The 27744-nt window shown below is 43.2% G+C and overlaps 1 protein-coding gene across 2 annotated transcripts; it reads right to left on the bottom strand.

The window, feature by feature from the left end:
• Positions 1 to 1149: 1149 nt before the first annotated feature.
• SH3BGR (SH3 domain binding glutamate rich protein) lies at positions 1150 to 27744 on the bottom strand. 2 transcript variants are annotated; one of them, XM_036390056.2, is made up of 7 exons: positions 27491 to 27744; positions 20951 to 21136; positions 14647 to 14727; positions 7976 to 8152; positions 4852 to 4881; positions 2637 to 2744; positions 1150 to 1637 (listed from the first exon to the last, which is right to left on the bottom strand). In XM_036390056.2, exons 1-6 carry the CDS (start codon positions 27533 to 27535, stop codon positions 2679 to 2681), a joined length of 585 nt encoding a protein of 194 aa, XP_036245949.1. In that variant the 5' UTR covers positions 27536 to 27744; the 3' UTR covers positions 1150 to 1637; positions 2637 to 2678. The 2 variants fall into 2 exon arrangements, with proteins under 2 accessions (XP_036245949.1, XP_036245953.1); XM_036390060.2 differs by having other exon boundaries at positions 2637 to 2741.

Here is a 27744-nt window from a genome sequence, read left to right as displayed (position 1 = left end):
ATGCTAAAATCAGTGGCTCACCTAAGCTGGTACTCAGACTTTGAAAGTGGAAATGGGCAAAACTATTTAGGAATAGCAATATTTAAATCCTTTTGCCCCCAGTCACCAGGATCGGTGATTCCTTGGATTTGGGATGTTGTGGACACATCCCAGGCTCTAGTATCCATTTATGACCCTGCTGTTCCTGACATTGTCCAATCCCTTCACGTTGACATTGTCAGTTTCCACAACATCCTGTGACCACAAATTCCAACATTTCCTGACTCACTCCATAAAAAGATTCTCTCTCTTTTCTCTTTCAAGCCAATCTATTAATTTCATTGTGTCTGCTAATTTTCATTATGGTTTTGCAGCATTTTCTGACTCGCTCTTCTACATTCATCTTTATGATTTTTTTGTAGCTTCCTTGGCTTCCTCTCCAAATTGAAAAGTCTTTTCAGCCTCCTCGTGGAGCAGCTGTTTCATCCCCTCCAGCTGCTGTTCTCTCTGTATTTCTCACATCTTCCCTGAGACCAGACTGCACAGCCTGTTCAACACAGCCAGGTTTGTATGGCTGCAAATCCCTGCCATCCTGCTGACAGAGCATTTCCCTGGGTCTTGGCCACTGCTGCACCTTGGGCTGGTGGCTTTGGAAGGAGCTGGAGCTGCTGCAGAGAGCCCAGAGGAGGCTCCAGGATGAGCAGAGGGATGGAGCAGCTCTGCTGGGAGGAAAGGCTGGCACAGCTGGGATTGTTCACCTGCACAGGAGAAGCTTTGGGCTGAGCTCAGGGTGGCCTTGCAGGGCCTGGAGGAGCCCCAGGAAAGCTGGAGAGAGACAATTTCCAGGGCATGCAGGGACAGCACCCAGGGAATGGCTTCACAGTGACACAGAGTAGGTTTAGATGGGATATTGAGAATAAATTTTTTATTCTAAGAGGCAGAGGTTGCCCAGAGAAGCTGTGGCTGCCCCATCCTTTGAAATGTCCAAGGCCAGGATGGATGGAGCTCTGAGCAACCTCAAATAGAGGAAATTGGATGATCTTTAAGGTCCCTTCCAACCCAACCCACTCGATGATTCTATGATTCCATGGCTTTGTACAGCCCACAACCTCAAAGATGGAGAAAACATCTGCAGCAGAGTGAAATTAATGCTTTTGCAGACAAAGAGCAGATAAGACAGAAAACACATTTATTTCAACTGCTGCACAATGGGAATCTCAATCATTTTCAAATGCCAGCTGAGGGAGAAGTGACTCACATGGCTTGTGTACAGGAAGCCTCTTTGCAGTTTTCAGTGCTGAATTTCTTTTCCTCTGAAGTCATCAGGGGTGTGAGTGCTGCTGAGTGGCAGCAAAGTGCTTGGCAGTGTTTGGACATGGAGAGAGACATGGTTCCTGCCCTGGAGAGCTCACAATCTAAATGTGACATGGACAAAACTATCCCAACACACAATTGACTGAAATACCATCTGTCAGACATCAGATCCATTTTAACAAGCAACTGGAATACCAAATATATATATAAAGGTTACAGGTGGGACAGAGTGGTGGCTGTGTTCTGTTTGTGTTTTTATGTTCACACAGGCGCTAAAGGTAGTGGTGCTTTGCTTGAGAAAGGGATTTTCTTTTCTTTGGTGGGGTGGCTCCAGCTGGTGCTTCCTGAACGAAAACAAAGAGGATTCAATTAGAACTCAGCACTCCTGTGAAGTTACAGATCTGAACTCTGCACAGGGCTGTGATGAATTAATCCCCCTGCAAGAGATGAACCCGGATTTGGGAGAGGCAGCATGAAAGAAGTGATGGATTTCCTGCCCTGGTGAGGTGCTGGGAAATCCCACCTGCACCTGGCTGTGAACCCTTTGGCAGCTACCTCAGAGTCTGAGTCAGCTGGGGATCCAGCCCAGGACAGGCTGGATGGGGCTTGGAGCAGCCTGGGACAGTGGAAGGTGTCCCTGCCCATGGCAGGGGGGTGGAACTGGATCATCTTTAGGGTCCTTCCCAACCCAAACCATTCCATGATTCTATGGATCCTAAAAAGGGCATTTTGTGTCCGTGATCACAAGGAAGTCCCATCACCCAATGGAAAATCTGCTGGAAATTCCAACTCTCTTGTAAGTTTGAGTTTCCCCCCAGTAAGTGATTTTCTGATCTGTATTTCAGTGCAGGGGAGAAGGGACAGAGGAAGGAGAAAACCTAAAAAACCTGAAAATTAAAATGAGAAAGCACATGCTAACAGAACTTGAGCAGTGCTGGTGTGTTCACACATCCATACAGGACAAACTCTGCCTGCCAGGTGCTTCCTCTTTTGTGGTTTTAAATTTGGCCTATTTTCAGTAATTTTATACTGAGTCATATTTCTCGTCAGGCTCCTCTCTCTTACCAGTATTTTAAGTTTCCAACTGAATTTGAGAGAGGAATTCATGTGAGGCATAGAGCTCCTAAAACCTGCAGTGGAATCAGCAGCTGAGTAAGAGAGGAGAGGCAGGAATTCTTATTCCATGTGAAATACCAGCTACAACAGCTAAATATACTTTTGAGTCATCAGCTGGGTACTTTGTGCATGGACACTTGGCCCATCCACAATAATAATTACAAAATTTGCAAGTTTATGTTAATTTAAGGGTATTTAGAAACTGTGCTTGATGTCTCAATATTTACCTGAAAACCTGTTCAAGAAATATTGTGTCGCAGGGAACTGTACTAAGACTCTTCCTGCTCCTCCACCTCTTCCTTTTCTTCTCCCTCTCCCTGCTTTTCTTCTTCTTCCTTTTTTATTTAATAGAAAATGTTTGTAGTTACCATATAGGAATTGAAAGAAAAAAAAATAAACAGTCTTGAAATGCAAAGCTCTGCTTTTACAACTGTTCTGTTTCTAGTAAATGCAGTATTCTTTGAGATTCAAAAACAGAATTAATGCATAGAGTTTTTAATCTCAACATGGCAGGGATTTTGTGGAGTTTATAGGCACATGCTGGAATGTAAAAACCCTCTTCTTAGGTTAGAACACATGGTTAAGCTGCAAATAGGTGCTCAAAATCAAAAAAGAATATGAAATATGTGTGAATGTGACAAAAAGTTTAGTATTTTTAATTATACACCTTCCTGAAGCAGTAAACAACTAAAGATTCATGGCACAGGAACTAGACTCCTGAATGATCTAAAAATCACCTGGAATCAGATAATAGAGCCTGGTTTCTATCTCTGAAGTTCTTATTTCTCTCTTTTATGCAGGAGAAATGACACAATTGAAAGACAACAGCCCTTTGCTTCAATCAACGCTTATCTGAAAGCTGGAATTTGTGTGTCACACAGACAACAATCTCTGCTTATTCTCTTTCTAGAGTAAATGAAGCTGTGCTCTGAAAAAGGCTGGAAATTGCTTTGTGGGCTCCTCTGCTCCTCTTCCAGCCATCTCTTGTCCAAAGGCACTCCCATGTGTACAAATCAGCTTTATCTCAATCTGCCACCCCTCCACAAAGTGCTTGGACTGCAAAAGTGACATGAATTTCTTCCTGGCATAATAAATAACCCATCGAAGCATCAATAATGAGCTTTCAGCCAGGACTGCAGGTCATCCATGAGCAGCACAGATCTTTGTTTCTCCTCCCAGGCACCTCCTGTCTCTGCAGGAGTCACACCTGAGTTGCTGAAGTGAAATCCTGCTTAAATACCTGCTTGGGAATCAGATTCCTGGTTTCAGGGAAAAACATTGAACTACAGAACCATTTTCAGGAAAAAACATTAAACTGCAGAATCATTCTGCAAAACCAGAAATGTCATACGAACATCTGTGGATTAGAAGTTTTTATGCCAAGGGAGTATTGCCTCTCTGGGCATTTTCCCCCAGGAAAGATGCCTTTTTTATCTCATGAGAACTCTGACACAGGGCCAGGACAGCACACAGACAAGCCACTTCTTTCAGATATTAACAACTTCCATCCAATATTCCAGTCAATTAACTTTTACAGGGGAAAAAAATGGTTCTTTCTCTTGCTTGAAGCATTAGTTGGTGGTGCCAGGGTAAAACTGAGCCGGCTTGGTGACCCTCAGCAGCCTCTCCAGGAACCTCTGCACTCTGCTCATGGCTGCAGGAGCTTTAGGGCCAGGAAAACACATCCTGGGAGGAGCAGCTGAGGGAGCTGGGAAGGGGCTCAGCCTGGAGAAAGGAGGCTCAGGGGGGACCTCAGTGCTCTGCACAGCTCCTGACAGGAGGGGCAGGGAAAAATGAGAGGAAATGGCCTCAAATGGCACCAGGGCAGGCTCAGGTTGGAGATTGGCAAAGAAAATTTCCCTGGCAGAGTGGTCAGGCCTTGGGCTGAGCTGCCCAGGGAGGTTTGGAGTCACTGGAATTGTCCCAGAGCAGTCTGGATGTGGCCCTGGGGACAGGGATTGGGGTGATGCTGGTGGGGCTGGGGTGGCACTGGATGGTCCTGGAGGTTTGGGCAAAGCAGGAAAGTGTTTGAGGATTTGCACCTGGGTGTTAGAAATTCTCGTGAGGGAAATATCTCCTTTATGAGCAGAACTGCCTAAACTGTCAAAATGAGTTTTCACACTGAAAATGCAATCACAGCATGGTGTCAGTCAGTGATTATCAAAGATGGACTTGTCATGGGAGTCCTTGGCAAATTTTATTGAAGGCTCTGTGACAGACAATTTCCTTTCCATTTACAGCTTTTAATGATTAAAGGCCCATCTTTGTTCCCAGTCAATAACACCACAATAGGATCAATCATTATCTCTAGCAGAATATGACTGTGGTGTGTTTACTTTCATGAATAAGAATTTACCAGCTGTTGGGTGAAGCAAAAGGACTGAAAAGGAATTAAATACACACAAACAAAAGATGATAATAAAATGTCCTGGTGTACTATACCCCTGTTGCTGCATGTTCTTCCTCGCCTTCCTACAGAAGAGATACGAAAGAAAATATTAAAAAGATAAATTAAAGAAAGAATATCAGGAATGAAACAGGGTAAACACAGCAGAAGTTAAACACTGAATTTAGGAAAATTATGTGGAATTCACAGGATTCATTTGGAGATACTGTCCTCCAAATTAACTCACAAAGCACATTCAAGCTTAACTTTTATATTGGAAAAGGACTTTAAAATCACTAAATTGAGCTCCCTTTTTCTCAGTTGCTTCAATCAAAACTGCTTCATTGGCAAGCAAAGATTTGGAGCTGGGTTTTGTTTCCTTGTTCAGGTGGAGTTTTTGTAGGTTTTTTTGGTAATTAGCTGGTCTACAAAATGCAAGTATAATCAGAATTATAGAGAGTCTTATCTATGTTATGTATCACCATTCAGAATCTGGCTTGTGGTTCTGCTAAGTGTTGTAGGCTGCAACAGATGCCTTGGCTCAACACGGTATAAAAAAGAATACAAGCTGGTTTTAGACTGTAGATTGAGCAGAAGTGATGAGAGAGATAAAAAATAAAAAAAAATTGAATAGAATTTAATGTTAGATCCTAAGCTGGCTATGGGGGGAAAGAGCTGATCCTACCTAAAAGCCCAAAGACAAGAGGCAAATGTCACAGTGCCACACAGAAGGCAGAGGGGTTGGTTTGAGTTCTTATGGAATGACTTAAGGGAGTGAGTTGCAGTGCCAGGGTTTAAATATGGCCTGGGGAATTGCTGAGACAGGATACAGACTTGCATTATAATATGATTTTTGAACATGTTTCTAAAATAATTTTGCCCTGAAGGGAGCCTAATCTGTACTGAAAACTGATTTAACTGGGACACCACTTAAAAAACACTTCAACCTCCAAGCTTATATCTGAAGTCAAAATCAGACACTGAAACCACAGAAAATTTATGACCAGCACATGGAGTGACCAGCAGGGTCCATGTGAGCTGGAGCTCAGTCTTCTCTTCAGGAAACTCAAAACCAAAGGAGACAAAGCAGGAATGGGGGGCACTGCATCCATGCAGGCAAAAAAACCCTGGAGTTTCTGCATTTCTGCACCTCCCAGGAGCAGCAGCAGGATTTGGAGAGAGCTGCAACCTCCACACTGAACATCTCCTGCTACTGAGCACTGGAGGAGCCTCCTGGAACCTGGAGCCTCCCTGCAGCCCCAGGGCTGAGCCAGCCCCAGTTTGTTCTGGTTTCTCACTGGCAAAGGCTGAGGTGACTTCCAGAATTTTCCACAGAGCTGACATTTCTCCTGCAAAGCCACTGGAGAAAAGCTGGCTTGGTTACACCCCACCAATGGGAGTCATTTTGGAGGTGGTTTGCAGCAGTGCTAAATAAGGCCAAAATTCCAGCACTAAATTCCCACTGGAATATTAATTCAGCCATGGAACATAAAACTGCCATCTTTCAAATGTTTGTGTTGAAAATACCTCTGTCCTTTAGGACTTAACATCCAGTGGAGATACTCTGATGGCAACCTGGCAGCCTTTGAGCATCTTTACTTTCATCAAACCCTGCTCAGGTTTGGTAATGGCATTTTTACTTTCTTTTACAAGCAAGAGATGAGATACAGAGACAAAAGGTGGAATTCATCTCGCTGTAGCTGCCTCAGAGCTGCTCTTCTCATCTAACCCTGTCCTCTGTGTGCTGTCTGTAGTGAGTGAGAACAGCAGAATTCCTACAGAATGATTCATGCCATCCCAACAGAAGTGATAATTGGGATGAACTATAGCAAGGCAGGCAGATGCCACAGCACTGAAGTGATTTGTCCTGGGTGACACGAGAAGTGGGTGGTGGAACAGGGCAAAAAGTGTTTTCTGTGCTCTCTCCTCTGCCTCTCCCCTCCCTGAAAAACTACAAAGAAATCTATTTTCCACTTTTAACTCCAATCCTTCCTGTGAGAAGTGGAGCAAGGTGCTGTTGTATAGGAGTGGTGCTGCATGATGTCAGTGCAAAGCCTCTCCTCCACAGCTGCCTGACACATTTGCAGATAAATCCCAAATTCTGCTCTCATTTGAAAAGCATTAAAGCAGAATGCCAGCCAGAAGGGCAAGGCACCCAAGCCAGGCAGCACTTTTGGCTCCTCTTATGAGCCACAAAAAGGAGTTTGATGGCACTCACCTGCCAGCTGAAATTCACAGCAATGTGAAAAGTGCTTGGATATAATTTTCGTTAAGGAGGAATTTAGTTCCCACTGAGGACTGCCTGTCCTCATCACTGTTCTGAAATTATGAGTGGGACTTCCCAGTGGCTGAGGTGTGCCTGAGGCTGTGTAAAAGGCTGTGTAAAAGGGGCTTTTCCAGCCCAACAGTGACCAGATCAGTCACTATTAAAAAGGGAGGTGGGGAAAGGCCTACAGAGAGGTGTTTCCTCTGGAGAAACATTGCAGCTAGATGAAAAAAAAAACCAAACCCAACCTCCATTTATTCTGATCTTTGATGTAAGAGATGGTGCATTTGTGCTGGATATTCCCCAGGGAGCATGTGATGATCTCCAGCCACAGAAGAACCTGAGAAGCAGGCCTGACTCCCTGGAAGAGTCAGCACCCAAATAAAGCCACCCTTAAAGGACACCCTGAGCTGCACTTGGAGAGCTGCAGTACCAGAGCAGGAGCAGACAGGAAGGAAAACACTGGCCTCCCTTCCTCCCTTTCCTCCAGGTAATTCTGCAAAGCCTGGAGAAGTCACTGTCAGATCTGCAGCAAACATTTACAGCCAGATTTATGAGCACTGCACTTGCTGGCCAGTGAGAGCAGCAGTTTGTTTTTTCACCCAGGCAGGACTCAGATGTCTGGTCCTAAATTACCCTCCATAGCTAGACTCTGGTTCCCAATGACCATCCAAATAAAAGAAAAAAACTTGTGGTAACAAGGGGCAAAAGGCAGCTGCTGTTATTCAAGAATCAGAACAAAATTCCCTGGAGTTTTATCCAGGTTTGATATCATCCTGATATCAAAGAAAACACATCCAAAAGACACTTAACAATCAGTCACCCTGGGGCACACCAGGAGACCTTGTGGGTTTATGTTCCATGTGCTTAGCACAGGTAAAACCCTCAGATCACAAAGAGAAAGGAGAAATTACCTGTTGACCTTCTGGTGGTGTCTGGCCAGACTGAGCCTCTTCAGGAGCCCCTTCATCTGCCTTGTCTTCTGTGTGTGCCTCAGTTTCACCTGTGGCATCAGATTTTTCATCCTTGGAATCAGATTTCTCTTCTGTGGCTTCTGATTTCTCCTCTGTGGCATCAGACTTTTCAGTCTCCTGGCAGCAAAGGGGAACTCATGGTAAGCTTCAGAGCACACAATCAACAACTCATTTCTATAAAATTCTTGAGTTTCTTATTTTGGGAAAGTGTTTTTCTATTTTTGCTTCAGGTCTCAAATTAAAATTTTAAAAGTTTAATTAATTTTAACACCCCTTTTAGGGTGTATTTTTCCTGTGAAAAGAACACTTGCTGGCATGCTGACCAGGTGGGATTTGTGTGGGGAAAACATGAATTCAAGCACTTCTCAGCATAGCAGGTTCTCTAACCTTCCTCTGAAAGTTCAGAAGAAACCAAAGTTCACCCTGATGGCACATTTGAGTTTCAGGGAAAAAAACCCCCTTTTTCCACCAGCATGAATTCCAATTAAACATCATCCAAAAGCTCCAGGAAAACAAAAGTAATAAAGGATTTCATATTTAGTCTCTTGACTTGCTTGCTTAAAAACACCAGGAAACTCTTCCCACATCAGTCACTCAAGTCCATTTATTCCAGCACCATAGCCAAGCACCTCCTGGGAAGTTTTTTATTTGACAAAAATCCTGGTGTCCTTTCAGCCAGGTGGCTCTGCAAGGTCACAGTGGCTCCCACACCGTGTCAGACAAAAGGAGGCCTCAAATGGCACAGCAGAAATATGATGAAATACAAGAGCATGAAGTGCAAAGTCACCTTATTTGGGGACAAGCAGTTCTGGGTCAGACATTAGAAAGTGATTTTTCTATTGCTCTTTAAGAGCTTGTCAGTCGATGATCATCAAGGAAGAAAAAGATGGATGTATTTAAATAAACATGGGATAACTGAGCCATGAGGGTGATGTGACAGTGAAAAAGGTAAAAAATATGATCCTCAGATGCATGAGGTGAGGCAAAGCCTCCTCTGGATTGCTCTGTGCCATCCCAGGCACCCAGGCTCAAGAAGGAGAAACTCAGACTGGAGCAGGTGCAGAGAGGGCTCCAGGAACATCTGAGGGAGTGGAGAGCCTTTCTTATGAAAGGGGGACCAAAAAAGCTTCATTGCTTTAATCTGTTGGGAGTGATGCTGTGAGGGGATATGATGGCACTCCCAAAATAGATCAGAGTAAACATCAGACAGGGACAGGACAAGGAGGAGTGCTGAGGGAGATGCAAAGTGAGTACAGACTGGCTGTGAGGAAATATTCTAATCATCATCACTGGGAGATTTCAGAAGTGATCTGTAGTAGAGAGGTAAAGAATCTTTTTCATTAAAAGGAAATTCCTCTGGCACTCAGGGGAGGTCCTGTCCTGTGCCACTCTGAGTCCCACACACTTTGGGAAGAGCAGCACATCCCTGAGAGGGGACAAACTGCTTCCCCATGCCTGTGACCAAGGCCTTACAGCTCAGCCCCCTGCTTGCTTTGGGGTTTGCTGCTTTTCCATCATTTCATTTGTTTCACAGTTAAACAGAAGCCCTCAGTCATGTTCCCCTGTCCTCTAAACTTCACAGTCCTCCTCCAGTGTCCCCATGATGATTTCCTCAGCCAGTGCTCTTACTCTGCAGGAAGAACAGGGCATGGCTGGCTGCCTTTTGTCCCCAGAGCTGCTGGCTGAGTGCTGGCTTGGGGATCTTTGTCCAGGATGTGCTGTGGCACATAAGAGATGTCCTCCTGCTGACATCTCTGCTGGATGGGGACAGAAATGACAGGAAGGAGCTCAGCAATGTTAGGAAGCAGCTATCACAGCAGTTTGATGCTTTTGATGAAACTTGACTGCCTGTAAGGCTTGGTGCTCTTTTGGCAATTTTCTGACTTGTGGAAAGTCAGTTTTACACCCAAGTTCCTTGCAGTGAAGAGAGAGTGGGCACGAAGGTCCCTAAGCTCTCCTTCCTCTGGAAGTGGAGCAGGAGCTGATCAGGATGAGAGCTTGAAAAAGCAAAACTTTCCTACCTCACAGCACTTTCACACTCTGTCACACAGCTGCACAAGTGTTGCTGCCAGCACGTGGGGGATGCTGAGGAGAGGAATGAGCAGCTGGGAGGGAGCAGAAGGAGCCAGAGGAAGGAGGAGGGAGAGAAGAGAATTTCTTTTTCTGGCAATATCGTCTCATTTCAAGTGCACATAAAAACTGTGGGCTCACTGCACTCTGATGCTGGTGGCATTGTTATTAGAAACAGATCTACAGAGACATTTGTTTGGCTTGGTTTATTGTTTACTTTTCTCCCAGAAGCCAAAAAATATTTGAAGATTGAAATATGTAGTAACACAAGCATACACTGAAATTCTCTTGTGCAACGTTGTGTTAATACATGATTTTCTTAAGGAAATGGCAACTTCCTACAGATACTTTCTTTGCAGAAGTTCCTCAAATGAAAAGGACAGTGTTAATGAAAATTAAATTAATGGAATCACTGACCGTGATGTGGGTTGGAAGGGACCTTAAAGATCATCTCTTTCCAACCTCCTTGCCATGGGCAGGGACACCCTCCACTAGACCTGGTTGTTCAGAGCCCAATCCAACCTGGTCTTGAAATTGGTTAAATATTTATTTTCAGCACAAATATTAACATTTCATTAAAATCCATTCACTCAGTATTTTTGGCTGGGACATAAAATACATAAGAACCACAGAGATCATCCTAATTAAAATGACCCTTTCGTGTGAACCCATCTCAGATGAATCACATACTTAGATCATAAGACACAAAAAAAGAGTTGTAGCTGAGAGAACTAAACTCTAGAAGCAGCATGTTATCATCCAGAACACACACACACACACACACAGAGTTCTTGTTAATTATGTGGAGAACTCTGACATTCAGAACAGCATTGCCACACTGGCTCTCCATAGAAACCCAGAATTTAATTTTCAGCTAATTCAAAATGAAGTACCATTTCTAAAGATTGGCTGACAGGTCATTTTCTCTTTAAATAAAATGCACATAGCACGAATTTGTAATTCAAAGCAGATTTAGGAGAAGCCTTTTTCCACTAACTTAAGCTTGAGTATCTACAAATTTGGGGATATCAAGATGCTGGATATTAAGATCAAGAATAGTGGGATTAAGGCTTCAAGTGTGCACAATATTTGAAAACAGACCCTGAAATCACATGAATCACTGAGTTCACTGAGTCAGACTAAGCATAAAAGTGGTGCCAGCTTTAAAAAAATGTAACAAATTTTTGAGGCAGCTGCGATTGCCACACCTGACCCCAAACATACAAACTACACCAATTATAGCTCAGATCAACACATGTATCCTATTGGGACATCATTACTCAGGCCACTAACCCAGGATTAAACAGGATCTCTCAGAAATCTGTCACAAATTTGAGTGATCTTTGGGTCAGGCACAGCTGCCCTTAAATCTCAGCCTGCCCTGAACCATATTTGGAACTAATCTAGACCAGGTATTCCTTCAGGTGAGGAGGTGTTTGGTATTAATAGATTAAATTACTTATTAACACAAGCACTACATCTGCTGCTTCTCTCAGGCACAGACAATTGTTCTGCTCAGCCCTGCTAAGTGGTGCTTTAGAAAACACAAAAGCCATTGTGGTCAGGAGGAGCAGGAGAGAGGATGATGGGAGCTAACAGACCCTTGGTGAAGCATCACAAATATGGATTTGTTTCCTGTAAAGTCACTCAATTTTATGGGCACATTGCACTCTTTAAGGCAATAGATGTACTTGGTGTGATACAATCACAGAATTCAGAGAATCACTGAATTATTTGGGTTGAAAGGGACCTTAAAAATCATCTTGTTCCATGGGCAGGGACACCTTCACTATCCCAGGGTGCTCAGAGCTCCATCCAGCCTGGCCTTGGACATTTCCAGGGATCCAGGGACAGCCCCAGCTGCTCTGGGCACCCTGTGCCAGGGCCTGCCCACCCTCACAAGGAGGAATTTTTTCCTAAAATCTGATCTGAACTTGTAAATTTTCAGTGTCCTGTCCCTGCATGCCCTGGAAATTGTCTCTGTCCAGCTTTCCTGGGGCTCCTGCAGGCCCTGCAAGGCCACCCTGAGCTCAGCCCAAAGCTTCTCCTGTGCAGGTGAACAATCCCAGCTGTGCCAGCCTTTCCTCCCAGCAGAGCTGCTCCATCCCTCTGCTCATCCTGGAGCCTCCTCTGGGCTCTCTGCAGCAGCTCCAGCTCCTCCCTGGGCTGGGACACCCCAGGGCTGGATAAAGCACTCTAATATACAGAATATACTAATTTATGGAAACAACAGAACAAGAGAATCTGCAGAACTGAATGTGTATTTTGCACTCAGCAATGGAAATGAATTGGCAATAAATTGAACTACAAGCATTTTCTTGGGAAGTTATAATTTGTTGAGGGAGCCCCAAAAGGTTCATCTGCTTCCTCAGATGGAGGGAAATAAGCTCAAAACAGTCCTGGTCAGGAGGCTGCTGGATTGTGCTGTGAAACAGCACCATGGCCAGTAAAGAATTTCTTTAGTCTTGGTGCAGAATGAGATAAAAGACGGATGGAAAAAGAAATAGAATGTTTTAAGACAAGAGTATCAAACAGGTATCAGCTTCATCTTAATCTTTGTCATGTCTCAGCACAGTAAAGATCTCTAGAAAGAAAATGCTTACTGCCTTGTGGTGATTCCATGCCTTACAGTTTGCTTCTTCATTCCAGAAAAGAAAAAACCCAAAGCCCACACATTTTTTTTAAGAAGGGATTAATAGGAAACCTTGTCATATGTGTCACCATCACCATCTCTTCCACACCTGATTTATAATTCCAGATTTATGCTGCTGGAAATCAGTGTCACGAGCCGTCCATTGTGCTTATCTAAGGTGGAGCTGGCAGAGAATGAGGGGGAAGCAGCAAGAGAAGCAGAAGCAGAGCAGGAGAATTCTTTTCTTGACAAAGCAGGCAGCCTCTCCTGCAGTGAAGATGCTGAGAAACACCTCTGCAAGAAGTGTGTGTGTCTCTCACAAACAGGAATAGACTCTCAAAGGGAGACTGTCAGAATTCCACATTTAACAGGGACTTTACAAACACTCTCACTTATTTGTGCTCTCTGGCCTGAAGCCACCACCAAGGCAGCAGTTAATCACTGTAAACAAGACTTGCCTGCTACCAATGGCACTGACAAACAAATCTGCCCAGCAGAATGCACCAAACATGTTATTTTCAACATTTCCAAGGTTGTCACGAAGTAGAAACTGTAATAGCCTCTGCTGACAGCTGGGAACAAATGAATTCTGAAAAATTGTTACTTTGCTTCACAGATATGGAATCTACCAGGACTTTGCATGAAGAAGCAGATAATCTGTGGAGTGGGAAGGTGGAAAAATGCAATTTTCTTTATCTCACTGATTCTCCACATATCTTTCATAATGACTATAATATGTAATACCTGCAGTCCTTTAAGCCTTTCATGGCTTTGTGGATGTTAATTAAATGAATTCTCACAAGACCCTTGTGAGGTAGGCAAGTCATTTTTTATTTCCCTGGGTGGGAGATGGCTCAGCTAAAGCAGAAAGTTTAAATCACTCTCCTTATCATGCAGGGACTCAGTGGCAAAGACATTTATAACAACTGGGATATTTAAAACACACCCCTGAGTGTGTTTTCAGCAGTGGCTCTCAAAGCATTTAGAAAAGGCTCCTTTTTTTTTTTCCTCTGCTTTTACAGAAGAGGATAGAGAAATATTTCCAATGGTGTTTTTCACTCAAAGCTGCTGCAGTTGGACCAAGGCAGATCTCCTGCTCCAAGGCACTTCCCCAGCCAGGTCACCACAATGCAGCAGAGCTCTCCTGTGGATCTGGCTCATCACTCTCTTGATTAATTTCTTTTGTTGGCTCACCCACGTTAAAGATGGCAATATTTTATGAGCTCAGGATAGCAGAGCTGTAACAGTCTCAGTTATAAAACTTCTAATTAGAAGAAGATTCTAATAAATAAAAAACACATTGGTTTCTGTAAAAAACAACACCGGGGGAAAAAAAAAACCCAAAACAAAATAAAATGTTTTTCTTTTGCCAGAAATGTATTAGAACATTGTCAAAATGTGAGGGAGCACCACAGGCAGACTTGCCAAAGGGGCTTGGTGAAGGACTGGGTGAGCCCTTTCCTCCTGCAGGCAGGGGGACAGAGTTCCATGGTGCCAGTGAAGGATGGAATGGGTCTGATCCCAGCTCTGTGTTGGGGGCCAGGACTGGCCCTGCCCCATGTGCTCAGGAGCAAGGGAAGGCTTCTTGTGACCAGCACCACCTAGAAATCGGGTGAGGGAGTCTGCCACACTTAAAAGCTGAACATAATAAAACACTCTTTGTATCAACAACAACAAACCCATCAGCTGGAGCCATGGTAACGAGCCTGCAGTGAAAGAAGGCAAGAAATAATATTTTCTACTATTTACTGAAGCAGCCACTTTTTTTTTCCCCTAAGAACACTTTCCTGCTCCAACATCCAACATAGTGCTTGCCACTGCCTCTTAAGTGACATGCTGAGTCACTGCCAATGTTCATCTTTTATTAAAATCAAATAAATGATCCCCATGGAAGGACAGAAGTGCATACCTTTGTGCCTGGAGGAGGAGCAAGGCCCAGGAACGAATAAATAATATTTTCTTCCTTGGCAGAGAAAAAGGATTCAAAATCCTAAGAAAGGAACAAACAAACAGAGAATTGGTATCAAAAATGAAACAAAAAGCACAGGAGAAGAGGCCAGCCCAGGCAAATCCTACATAGAGAGAATGACCATGCATTTGTACAATTGTCTGCATTATCCAAGCCCCGGGAAGAAAACACAGATAAAGGGAGTTTCACACAGAGTGGCAAAATGAATAAATGAGTAAATCTCTCCAGAGACTTACACTTTAATTATATCCCATCCATGGCAGAATCAGATAAAATTAAGTGTCTCATTTTAACGTGCCTCAGCTGTACACACCAAGGCAGAGCTATTCCCTTTAAATTTAAAATAAAACTTGCTGTGAGTAAGGACACAAAATACCCTGGAACTTCTTTATGGCAAATAAAAGGCAACAGTCAACCTGATAGCTCGAGTGAAATGGCAACAAGGAAACTTCATTTTAAAGAAAGGCAGTCTGGTTAGAAAATGATGTTATTTTCAGACTAACTAAGGAAAGGGTTGTGCTGTTCTCTCTGATATCCATGTACCTGCCAAAATGTCTTGTGCACTGGTGAAATGAAATTATAAATCATTACATTAAATGCCTGCTTTCAGTGGAAATGGAACTGAGAAGACCAGGGATGCCTCCTATCCTGCCAGCTGCAGCTTGCATGCCCTTCACTGCTTTCACCTGTACCAATTAAGGAAGTTTTGCTATCACTACTTTTATCACTGGGCACTTCACAGCTCACATCTTACACAGGTAAAAATCAACAAATATTTAAGTTCCAGCAGAATCTGCAGCCAGAAGTGAGTGGCCCAGAATCACAGCCAGCTCTGAGACAGGGGACTGAACATGTCCTGCTGAGTCCTACCCTGCTGCCTTGATCATGTTATCATCCTTCCTCTAATCCCAAATACCTCCAAGAATAGAAGCCTGTAAATAATAAGGTGCTGAATCATCCTTGAGACTTGTTTGTAAAGCCAGGTTAGGAGCTGAGTTGTTTTATTGAGCTGTTTTAGTATTTCCAGAGTATAAATTATTGGAAAGACTGGGGTGGATGGTTTTGAAGTCACCTTAATGCCAACAAGAGTGGAATTGATGACATTTCAGTGCAGTTTGGAAGAGCATTACAGACAGGACAAATGAGAGCCCAAGTCAGTGATTTATCTGAGGGACAGATTGGCTTTCACACAGTCACACCCAGGGGGAACTGCTCTGTCTGGGAGAAGCCCTGGAGCACATTTTGCTGCTGCTTCAGGCCACCCATTTCTCAGACCATCTTCTCATCCAAGCCAGGCAGTGTCTGCATCTGGCTCATGGATTTAGGACTGGGTCATGGATTTTTTTTTTCAGCAAACAAGAAAATGAGGATTTTCTGCAATTTGAAGGGCTGACATGGCCACACAAACACAGGAAATTTCCATACTCAAAGCAGCCTGAGCCAACCATGACATGACATGGCAAGAGCTGGGGAACAAAGAGAAGACAACAACAAGGAAAGGCCATGAAGTGGACTTGATATTTTATATGCCTTTCTGAGGAAAAGTAGCCCATGGCAAGTGTACTAAAATCCTCCAGAAACACAAAGCCTTGCAGACAACCAGACCTGAGGACACAAGTAAAATGTATGAATGACCAGACAAGTCCGTATCAGTCCTTATCAGAAGTGGGTATAATCTTCTGTAATATCAGGGGCTCCTTGGCAACAGGGAGTGTGCAATGATATTCCACAGTAAATGGAAGGTCACTTATTTCCTCACACTGAAGAGGAAGCTGTCATGTACTGAATAAGAGATAAAGGAAAGCCTCCAGTGATCATGGGATGGTCTTTACGGTGTATTTGCAGCCATGCTTTACTAATGGTGACTTGTTCACATCTCCATTTGCTGAATGACTAAAGATAACTGTTCCCATGGCAGGCAGTAAGAAAAATAAGCAGGAGCAATTTACTTCAGGTAAGCAATTCTATTTTATCTGTATGAAAAGACATAAATGGTCTAAGTGGTGCAATTTGTCAAGTGGACGTCAGCAGAAAATTCTTCCATCCACTGCTAGGAACAGCACCAGGTCAGAGCAAACAGAGAGAGCATGGAAACACCATCCTTGGAGTCATTTGCAATTCAGATGGCCAAAGCCCCAGGCAATATAAGCTAACTTTAAAGCTAACCTGCTCTGAGTAGCAGGCTGGACTACAAACCTCCAGAGGTCCCTGTATTTTCATAAATGTGACTTTAGCAGTTACATAAATGATAGAATCATAAAATGGCCTGAGTTGGAATGGGACCATAAAGATCATCTCATTCCAGCCTGGGCAGGGACACCTTCCACTGTCCCAAGTTTCTCCAAACTCCAACGTCCAACCTGGCCTTGGACACTTCCAGAGATCCAAGGGCGGCCAAAACTTCTCTGGACAACCTGGGCCAGGGCCTCAGCACTCTCACAGGGAAAAATTTCTTCCTGATATCTAATCTAACCCTATTCTCTGGCAGTGTGAAGCCATTCCCTGTGTGCTGTCCCTGCATCCCCTGGAAATTGTCTCTCTCCAGCTTTCCTGGGGCTCCTCCAGGCCCTGCAAGGCCACCCTGAGCTCAGCCCAAAGCTTCTCCTGTGCAGGTGAACAATCCCAGCTGTGCCAGCCTTTCCTCCCAGCAGAGCTGCTCCATCCCTCTGCTCATCCTGGAGCCTCCTCTGGGCTCTCTGCAGCAGCTCCAGCTCCTCCCTGGGCTGGGCCCAGGCCTGGGGCAGCTCTGCAGGTGGGGGATCACCTGAGCAGGGCACAGGGACAAAATCTCCCTCTCACCTCTGCCCACACCGCTCTGGATGCAGTTCAGGACACAGTTGTTTTCTGGGCTGCAAATGCACATTCCAACATCAAATAAAAGCCTTACCTAATAATTCAGAGATGTTTTTTAAAGTACATACAAGGGTACTTTATTCTATGGATTTCAGTTTACAGAAGAAAGCAGAGATTTCAGCTTACAAAGAAAACCAGATGTTTACGTCTCCTTTCTTTCCTAGTTTTCTAAGGGTTTTTGTCAAGCAAAAGAAAAGACAAGAGCAACAGAGTGCTCAGTATATTTAGCAAGTGACACAGATGCAGACGTCTGTCTAGACATGAGCAAAGAAGCAGCTTAAGGAAAAGATCAAACGAGGACATAATTGCCAGCACTGTTGGATTAGAATGGATACTTGAAATTGGTGCTGTAGCCAGGCATACAAAACGAATCAATTTCTAATCTATTTCTTCAAGTGGCAATACCAAACATCTGGGAGAAAAATAAGATCTCAGCTATTTTATCAACTATTTTATAGTTTTATGCTTCTCTGACCTCGTGGAAACGCTGCTCCCAGGCAGTGTATCTTTATAAAAATCCGTCTGTAAGAATCCTCCACTTTACAGTACAAGCTGTGGAGTGGAGCAGCTCTTCATGGTCACCCAGAAAATAAAGATACAGAAAATGTATCAGCAGAAAAGCAGATGTGCAGAGGGTTTTGCTTTCTTATTATGTCATTCTATTCTAGCAAACAGAAGACTCCTCACCTGTCCCCCTTTCCTTTCCACCACTCCAAAAATTTCACTGAACTGCAGAAGAGGACACTGGACAAAGTCCCAAAGGACCATTCCTCCAAGGCAGGAATCATTGCATCACTCTGATCCACTGGTTCTGACCCACCTTTAATGAGATAATGAGGTGATCTCCTGAAAATGACTATTTTCTGATGTCTGACTTGAACCTTCTTTGCTGTATTTTCCTCTCATACAGCTCATCCCACCTCCAGTGGATGTAGAACAGAACACATTTTACAAAAACATATTTTACAAAATCCTAGATCATTCAGGTGGGAAGAAACCTCAAGAGACCACCTAGACCAATCTCCAGCTCAGAGCAGGGTCAATACTGAATTCAGACCAATAATTCACTTTTTGCCATAGCCCTTTACAGTTGGAGGTTGTCATGTCTCCAAACCCCTCTTTCTCAGATTAAGAAAGGAAATATTTAATCTTGGCTTTTTATCTCCCAAGGCCAGATCTCCCAGGCCATCATGATGCAATGTGTACACAGTACACATGTGTGAATGGGAACCAAACGTTGACAAGAACAACTGATAAGACCATTGATAAGAAGGGAAATGTGGGAAAAGAGAGAAGAATGGGGAAAAATTAAATGTAACAGATTTGATCTTAAAAAAAAAAAACAAATAAAAAAAGGACTGAGTGTGAAAGAAGAAAATAAAAATTAGCAGGAAGGAGAAAGGGAAAATATCTTTCAAAATAATGAAAGTGTAAAGAGCTTGACTTGTTTAGCTCAGCGAAATGAAGATTAATAGAGGATACAATTCCCATTTACAAATATACTGGATTGGGCTGTTGAAGCTAAAGGGTGATTTGGGCACAGCAGGAAATGGGAATGAACTGCCTGCATTCAGCCAGGCTACAAATTCAAAGGTTTTTAGGTGCCACAAGAGTGAAGCCCTTAAAAACTGATGAGAGCAATATATTTTAAAAGTACCTTCATGAATTCAAGATACTACACTGGAGTCACACAGACCCTTGCAATCCTCAGGGATGTTTTTAATAAAATGACTGAAGCCAAGGGAGTGGGACACAGGAGAAGATGCATCAGATAAACATCAACCAGCCTAAAACAATTCTGGATTTCTGGATGGCTCTGCTGGCCCTGCACAGGCTGTGCAGGGAAGCAGAATGCAAATCCCCAGGGTTTGATTGTAGAATATGTCACTTGGGAGGATTTTGCAGCAGTTTGGCAGCCCCTGGCCATGTTCTCAGCCCACATCCCACTCCCTGTGCAGCTCCCTCGAGGCACCTTCCCCTGGGGAGAAGGGTAAGGCTCATGCAATGACATGAATCTCATTACCTTATTTATTTGGAAATAATGATGCCATAAATTAGGCTTTGTTAGGCACCCACTGGGATCATTAGCTCTGAGCTTTGAGAGCTGGGCACATTAGAATTCTGGAGACTTTTAGACTAATTGTAAATTTGATTCAGTTTTTAAATCAGTAGCTGCAACTTCTTTCCCCATGGAGATGTTTTTGCAAAGGAGTATTTCTTCATTTGAATTTATTTCAATATGTAGATTATTTGGCTTCCTGAAATAGCTTCAGACACGTAGTAAAAACTGTTTATTTATCATTTACTGTCAAGACTGACCAGTTGCAACACTTTATAAGGCAATTATTCTTTAATTCCTTATATACTTCTCTAAGGAACATCAGAAATATTTATTGCAGCACTGGCTGCCACAAAATCCAGAGTAAGATATATCAAATTATACTTTTTATTGGTACAGATGGGCTGCTGAAATGCACATGAGCTCCAACACACCAACTTCTCTCCTAGGAATTCTATGAGAGAATGAGGAAACAGCTGCACTCCAATATTCATATTATGAACTTTTGCTTTGAGAGCACTGAAGTTGATTCTGCAAACTCAGTGGCATGAAAATCCCTGCTGCCCCAGTACAACCTTGCAGGAGTTCACACTGGATTTGTGTAACTGCAAACCAGGCTCACTGTGTTCCCTGCATTCCAGAGCACTTTGCAGGTTCATTCCAGCCAGCAGATCTCAGCACTTTCCAGACTGGGCATTTCCACCCAGACTGGGAGAAAATAAAAGGTCTCAGATTATCTCTTTTGATTCACAGTCCTAATATTCACGCTGGAACATTATTATCTTTCTCTGCTTTGAACAAACTGTCTCAAGAGAAAGAACCTGTTATAGGCACATATGAAAATATAAAACCATCTGATGAGTGCTACAGTTGCTGTTATGAAGAGCTGGATATTTATTGAATAAGCAATATAATTACACAAATTCAAACCACATTCTAGAACTATTCCAGTAAACAAACATTCCTATTTATTTGTATAATATAATGGAAAAAGAAGATTCCTATTCCCAGTTTTTGGTACCTCAGATATCTACTTGATGTCCTTGATAAGTCCAAACAAACAAAATATCAACACTCTTCATCAAAATTAACTGAAACTTCAAGAACTTTCTCCAGCCAGTTTTCCCTCCATGCATATTTTGCTCTCAAAAATAAATAATCTTCTGTCTCATTGCTTTTCTGTGCTTCAAAACTGTTTCCCGAGAATTGTTCTTTCACAGTGAACTCAAATTGTTTTAAGGAGTTTGTTTGACACTTCCTATCAATGGAAAAGAGTCCCTTTCTGTGAGAAACCACTCTCTGAAATATTTAAATTTCGCAACAGCTTCTTACCCCACAGTACCGCTCCTCGTTGAAGATCTGTGGAGGGAGGGGAATTCCATTCTGGGGCTTTTTTTCACCTGGGACATTCTCTCTCATCCATTTCCTGTTGTCCTCATCTCCTGCTATGTCCATTTGCTGGAAGTCAATCTTGTTGGCCTCTAAAAAGCCCACGACTTCTTGCTGTTTCTTTTTTATCTGGGTAGGAGAGAGGGAGAACAACATTCCTTCTTTAAAATTATAAGGGTTTTCTAAGAGCAACTGCTGTTACAAGAACTCAGGCAAGTTTGTCAAGTTTAGAGAATCTTTTAGGTTGGAAAAGGCTCCAAGATCATGGAGTGCAACCTTTGGCCAATCCCCACCTTGTCCCCAGCCCAGAGCTCTGAGTGCCACATCCAGTTATTCCTTGGACACCTCCAGGGATGGGGACTCCAGACCTCCCTGGCAGCCTGTTCCAATTCTTTTTCCACGGAAAAATTCTTCCTGAAAGTTGGAAGTTCCTGAAGTGGTATTCACTTCTCCAGTAGCCCTCAAGCTTTTTGAAGCTGAGATTCAACACTTTCTGTCAGCACCCCGAGTGCTGCCACTACATCCCTCCCACCACACACCCACCCCCCAGCTTCCTTCTTTGCTCTCTGGATGCAGTGACAACTCCAGCTGAGAAATGAGGCTCAGCAGGAAGCCTCCTACTGTGTTCCCAGATCTGGGAATGTGGTGTACAGATACCTATGGTGATCCTGCCTGAAGTCAGCAAAGGTCAGAAAATGTACAAATTTTCCTCAGCATGTTACAGCCTCCTTCTTCCTCCCAGTCACCAGTGACATTCAACTTTCTGTGAACCACATTTGTCCTTGTTCTTTAATGTTAGGCAAAAATACATTTCATAGAATTGGAATCACACAATGGTTGGGATTAGAAGAGATCTTCCAGTCCCACCCCCTGCTAAGGCAGGGTCACCTGGAGCAGGTGACACAGGAAAGTGTCCAGGTGGGTTTGGAATGTCTCCAGAGAAGGAAACTCCTTGCTCTCCCTGGGCAGCTGTTCCAGGGCTCTGCCACCCTCCGTGTAAAAAATTTCTTCCTCTCATGTGGAGGTGGAATTTCTTGTGTTTGAGTTAATGGCCATTGCTCCTTGAGATATAAATATGAGTTAAGGCTCAAGAAAATCCAGTACAGCTGAGCTCCTGTGCTTAAACAAATCCCCCATTACAGAATGACATTCCAGCTGGACCACAAATAACATGTTATGTACAAATAAAGCTTGTCACACACAGCTTCTGTGACACCTAAAATGCACTCATGACCCTTTTATTCCCTCTGATGCTGGTTCTGTGCAGGCACTGAGCTTATACCCCATCCCTTTACTCTGAAAATGTAACACTCACTGAATTTCCCTACTAAAGCAATGCTGCTCCTGAGCAGCTTTTAAAGAACTTGCCACCAGACACAGCTGGAATGAGGCATCAAGGTAATTTTTGTATCTTGTGATTTGAAACCATGTCCTCCATATGTCAGACATCTGAACACCTGAAATTGAACTGACACCAAGCTAGTGTGAATCAGAGGCACAGGCAATGAGATGAGAAGTAAATCAGGGATTATGTATTTCCATAATCTAATAAAACAGAAGAGCTGAAGTAGAGTGATAGCCTGTTATCCTGGAAAGATGAATTCTCATGAGTAGATAAAATTTCTTTTCCTTGTACAAGCAAAGAAGCATCTATCAATACACAGGCTTGCTTATAAAAATAACAAACATAAAATTCTGTACATTTTTGTGACAACAACAGAGGTTTGCAGAGAGCTAAAGAAAGTGTATCACTTTGAATGAAAACACTAATCCAAAGTGGTCAAAAGCCATGCAGCTGACAGAGTTCAAAGCTGCTGATTTCTATTCTTATTTTCTCTTTTTAAACAGAAATAATCTCATTACTGCCTATTTAGCTGCAGAGTTATTTACAGAAGACATTCAGGCAACAGAAAGGATTGCTCAAGGGACATTTCACTGGAGGAAGTGGCAGGATAATGTTCGTATAAATGGTTAATTAAACCAGCAGGAGCCAGCAGCAGAGTTACATCACATGCTCCGAGAGCCAGGCCACTCAAGCGCTGTCAGCTGCAATTGCAGGGTCAGCCTGTCCCTCTGGACACAGGCACTGCAGGAGATAGGGCTCCTGGAATAACTGCTGCTCCAGACAGACGGTGCCTCTGAGGACATAATGGACATGGAGCCAGAGATTCTGTGCACCCCTGCTTAGGAAAGCTCTCACTTTTAAACCTGGCTTAATTTCTCTTCAGCTTGACGTTCATAATGCATAGGAGGAGGCTCAGGCAGCACCAGGCCTGAAAGCAAAAAATTGCCCGAAAAAAGTTAATGCTGAGGTAAAGCAGTGAAGTTTCATGGGGTTATGCTGCTTAAGGAAAAGGTAAGGAGCTTCTGACATGACAATGAGATAAACAGAGCAGAGTCTGAAAAACGCCAATCACTTGTTTTTAAAATTTTAAAAGTTTAACAGTAATAAAATGGTTATCAAAATAGTAATACAATTAGAGTAATAATAATTTGGACAATTTGGATTAGGACAAGATGAGACAATAGCAACAAAGAGTTACAGATGTCCAGGTACCTTTTTCTGGGCAGCACGAGCCCGAAAAAGGACACACATGAACAAAGGATTAACCCTTAAAAGCAACAGCCTGTTGCATATTCATACACTTCATACATGATGCATAAATTCCATTCAAACACAGGATTCTGTCTGATCATTGTCAGCTTCTTCCTCTGAATCCTAGCAGTGCCTTCAAGGCGGGAAGAAGTTCATTTCTCCTGATAATGGAGCAATAAATTCTCTTCCTCAGACAGATTCAGGTGTCCTGTGGCTGCTGTCTCGCTGTGAGTCCTTTCTTTAAAAAAGTATCCTACATAGCATCGTTTCTATTTTAACATTTTGTTATAACCCAAAACTATATTTAACACACTAGTTAAGAGGATTAATACAGCATTACTTTCTAACACAACACATATAATATTCATGTCAATATTTGTGAAAAGCCAATCAGGAAATACACATTTTTCACAAGAGATCTGCTGTGCCTTAGGGCTCACCATTACTGGGGTTTAGGCAGAGCACACTTGGGACACAACCGAGTGTGAAACCACAAAGCAAATCTTTGTTGTGGGTGGCACTAAGTGAGCAACCAAAAAAAATCTCTCCAGGAAGCAGCACTCACAGAGGGAAATTTAGGGTGTAACAACACAAAGGACATGCAAAGGCTTTCCCAGAAAGGATGAGTCTGCAGGGGCTTGTTTGTGCCCTCCCTTGCCTGGTGGCATGGGAAGAATTCAAATTACTTGGCATAGATTACTTGGAAGGTGGTGATGAGCAGGATATTATTTCAGCAATGCCAGTTTTTCTTTCAGCAAAGCTTGAGTTGCACCATTCCTAGCTACTAGTTCCTTAAAATAATAATTTTAAAAACTTGTTTTAAATAAATGTTATCTAGCTAGAGTGTAAGAACTGCCAGAGAGGTTGTGGATTTCATATCCCTGGAAGTGTTCAGGGCCAGGTTGGATGACAGAATCACAAAATGATTTGGGTTGGAAGGGACCTTAAAGATCATCTCACTGCAACCCTCTGCATGGGCAGAGACACCTTCCAGTATCCCAAGCTGCTCCAAGCCCCATCCAACCTTCCATTTCCAGGGATCCAGGGGCAGCCACAGATTCCCTGAGAAACCTGTGCCAGGGCCTTATCACCCTCACAGGGAAAAATTTAATCTTAATATTTAATCTAACCCTTTATTCCTTCATCTTAAGGCCATTCCCTGGGTGCTGTCCCTGCATGCCCTGGAAATTGTCTCTCTCCAGCTTTCCTGGGGCTCCTGCAGGCCCTGCAAGGCCACCCTGAGCTCAGCCCAAAGCTTCTCCTGTGCAGGTGAACAATCCCAGCTGTGCCAGCCTTTCCTCCCAGCAGAGCTGCTCCATCCCTCTGCTCATCCTGGAGCCTCCTCTGGGCTCTCTGCAGCAGCTCCAGCTCCTCCCTGGGCTGGGCCCAGGCCTGGGGCAGCTCTCACGTGGGAAATCACCTGAGGGGCTTAGGGGCATAATCCCCTCCCTTGCCCTGCTGGTTATGCTGCTTTTGATGCTGATTTGAAGGGGGGGAAGTTCATAAAATGTCACCAAAACCAGAGGAAATAGAAGTATTTTAGAGGTGTCATAACCATAAGCAGCAGGAAGCAAGACTGTAAGATGTCCTCTGTGAGACATGCATCCTCTTTCTCCCATAATTCAGAATCTTGCAGGATTCTAAATTCTAAACATCCCTGTGACTAGCATTATTTTATTTTTTTATTGTTTGCTCCAAGCCAAGCATTTAGTGCTTTTTAGTGCTATAAATAAGTGTCTCCACTTCTGCCTGCCTTAATGAATAGTTCAATATCAGCTAAGTCTGGAGCAGAAAGATAATAAAGCTGGAGATATTTAAAATAAATTTCTGAAGCATCAAGGGGAAAAACACAGAGTGCAGATTTGCTCCAGAGCCACAGTGAATTATAACACTCCTGCATCTGATCCAGAGCACCAGAATGTCACTGGGTTCACTGCATTCACTGGCACAGACTATTTGTTAACATGAAAACCACTTGCAGTGACTAGGGTGACCATGTAGTACATAAAATAGAGAATTTTTCATTCTTTGCCAATGATCCTCTGCTGATTTACACCAGAGGCTGGGCCCATTTTATACTGAATTCAAAATCAACACCATGCATTTGATGGGACCAGCCACCAAATTTGAAGAGTTCACCAGTACTAATAGGACAATTTAAGCTTCCAATTTAAACTGTTTAGGGATTAAATTAATTCCCCTCAGGAAAAGCTGTACATGCTTGATACAAAGTTTCTATTTAATAGGATTTTAGTGATATATTGAGGTTTCTGCTAACCCTCTGTGTGGGTGAATTTTATTTTATATATACCAGAACTCATTAGAGGTTCATTGAAAGGATACCTTCCATCCATATTCATCAGAAAATGTGGAAAACTGCTTCAGGTGTACTTGGCATTGCAATTCAGAATCAGTGATCTGAACCCATGCTGAGATTGCTACAGATATACACACACCCAGCACATCAGAAAGGAGCAAATACAGAGGAATTTTGACCTGTGAAGATTCCATAATTTTCTTTTGGAGTCTCCAGATCAAAACAGGCCAAACAGGAGCAAGAAGAGTGCCCATGCACAGCACATGGAAATTTATAAAGTGAATGTTTCATTACAAATTGCAAGCTACCAAACCTGAAATTCCCAACTTTCTCTTTTTTTTTTTCCTCTTGTATCTGAAGTTTATTATTAAAATTAAAAAAAAATACAAAGAATGCTAAATATCAATAGTAATTTTAGAATGTAAGGCTTAGGAACAGTCTGGTGAGAGAACTGCAAACTTCCTCAGCAGCATTCCAAGTGGAACTTCAGTGAAGGACCCTTGGTTCATTTCCTACAGATGATGGTCACATAAATGAGGGGTGTTTTTTGGAGCTTTTCCACTCTGGAATCTTCTTAAAGAAATGCAGCTGGTGTCAGGGAGATAGAGATGTAGTTAGAGCTCTGTGCAAGCCCCAGCCAGTTTGTTTGGCCTTGTCACTGGGAGGGAGAGGGAGGGAGCGCCAAAGGAAAACTGCAACCGGAGCTCATCTGGGCACTGGATATAAAAGGAAACAGTCCTTTCCCGGTTCCCACCTCCCACGGACTTCCAGCCTCCCTACTATTCACATGCCCTTCCCTTCAGCTGATACTCTCTGCTGACAGCTACAGCAGTAGATCTCAATGCTAAAAATCATCAGTATAGCATTTCAACAGACACACACACACACACACCAAAAAAAAAAAAAAACAACTAAAAAAACCCAACCAAACACTAACAAACAAACAAACAAAACCTGAAAACCCAAACAAACATAAACAATTAAACCATCCCCAAAAAAACAAACAAAAAAACCCCAGAAAACCCAAACAAACAAACACAAACAAAACCAAAAAGAAAACACCAAGTAAACAAAATATCTCCCAAAACCCAGGAAAAGAAGGGGCTTGGGAAATAAGTTTTTCTAACTTCGTCCAGCTCCAGGTTCTTTCTTAGGCAGACTTCCCCCTTTGCAGGAGCAGTGTCCTAAAGTCTCTTTTAAAAACAAACACTTAATTTTCTTCTGTAAACAGTCCAGCGTCGCTTTTGCACAAATACAATACCCACTGTCTCCTTCTTCAGTTTATATATATTGCAAATAATTTCCCAAACAGCAGTAAATGTATGAAATGAGAGGTAATTTAGATGTAAATGTTGTAAAAGCTCCCAGGCAAGCCAGCCTGCATGGAGAAGAATTCTCTACAACTTGAGCAACTTTCAAGAAGAAGGTGGTCAGGGCAGAATAAAACTAATAAAATGCTAAGAATTCCAGTGGGTTTTTCATCACATGCAGGCTCTTTCCTGGCATTTCCTAGGCTAATTCCCCACCCTGATGGCAGCGGTGAGAGGAGGATGTCAAAGGAGTCACCTACCGCTGTAGAGCCCGAAGATGTGGCCACAAAGACTTTGATCACCATGCTGGCAGCGGTGGAAGTGAATCAGCAGAGCAGCCCTGCTAGCCACGAGTCACCACGATCCCCGGAGGAATCCAAAATGTCCCTGAGCTCCTGGGCTAAGCCGGGTGCTAAATGGATGCCCCCTCCCCCCTGCAGTCCGGCTGCTTTGCCCTCTCTCCCTCTCCTCGGGGTCCCGGGTTTTCCCACTCCATTGGCTCCGGGGTATTTTG

The sequence above is a fragment of the Molothrus ater genome, chromosome 2 (genome assembly GCF_012460135.2).
Source record: "Molothrus ater isolate BHLD 08-10-18 breed brown headed cowbird chromosome 2, BPBGC_Mater_1.1, whole genome shotgun sequence".
NCBI lineage: Eukaryota > Metazoa > Chordata > Aves > Passeriformes > Icteridae > Molothrus > Molothrus ater.
The sequence above is the reverse complement of the archived record's forward strand: the minus strand, read 5'-3'. Positions and strand labels throughout refer to the sequence as shown.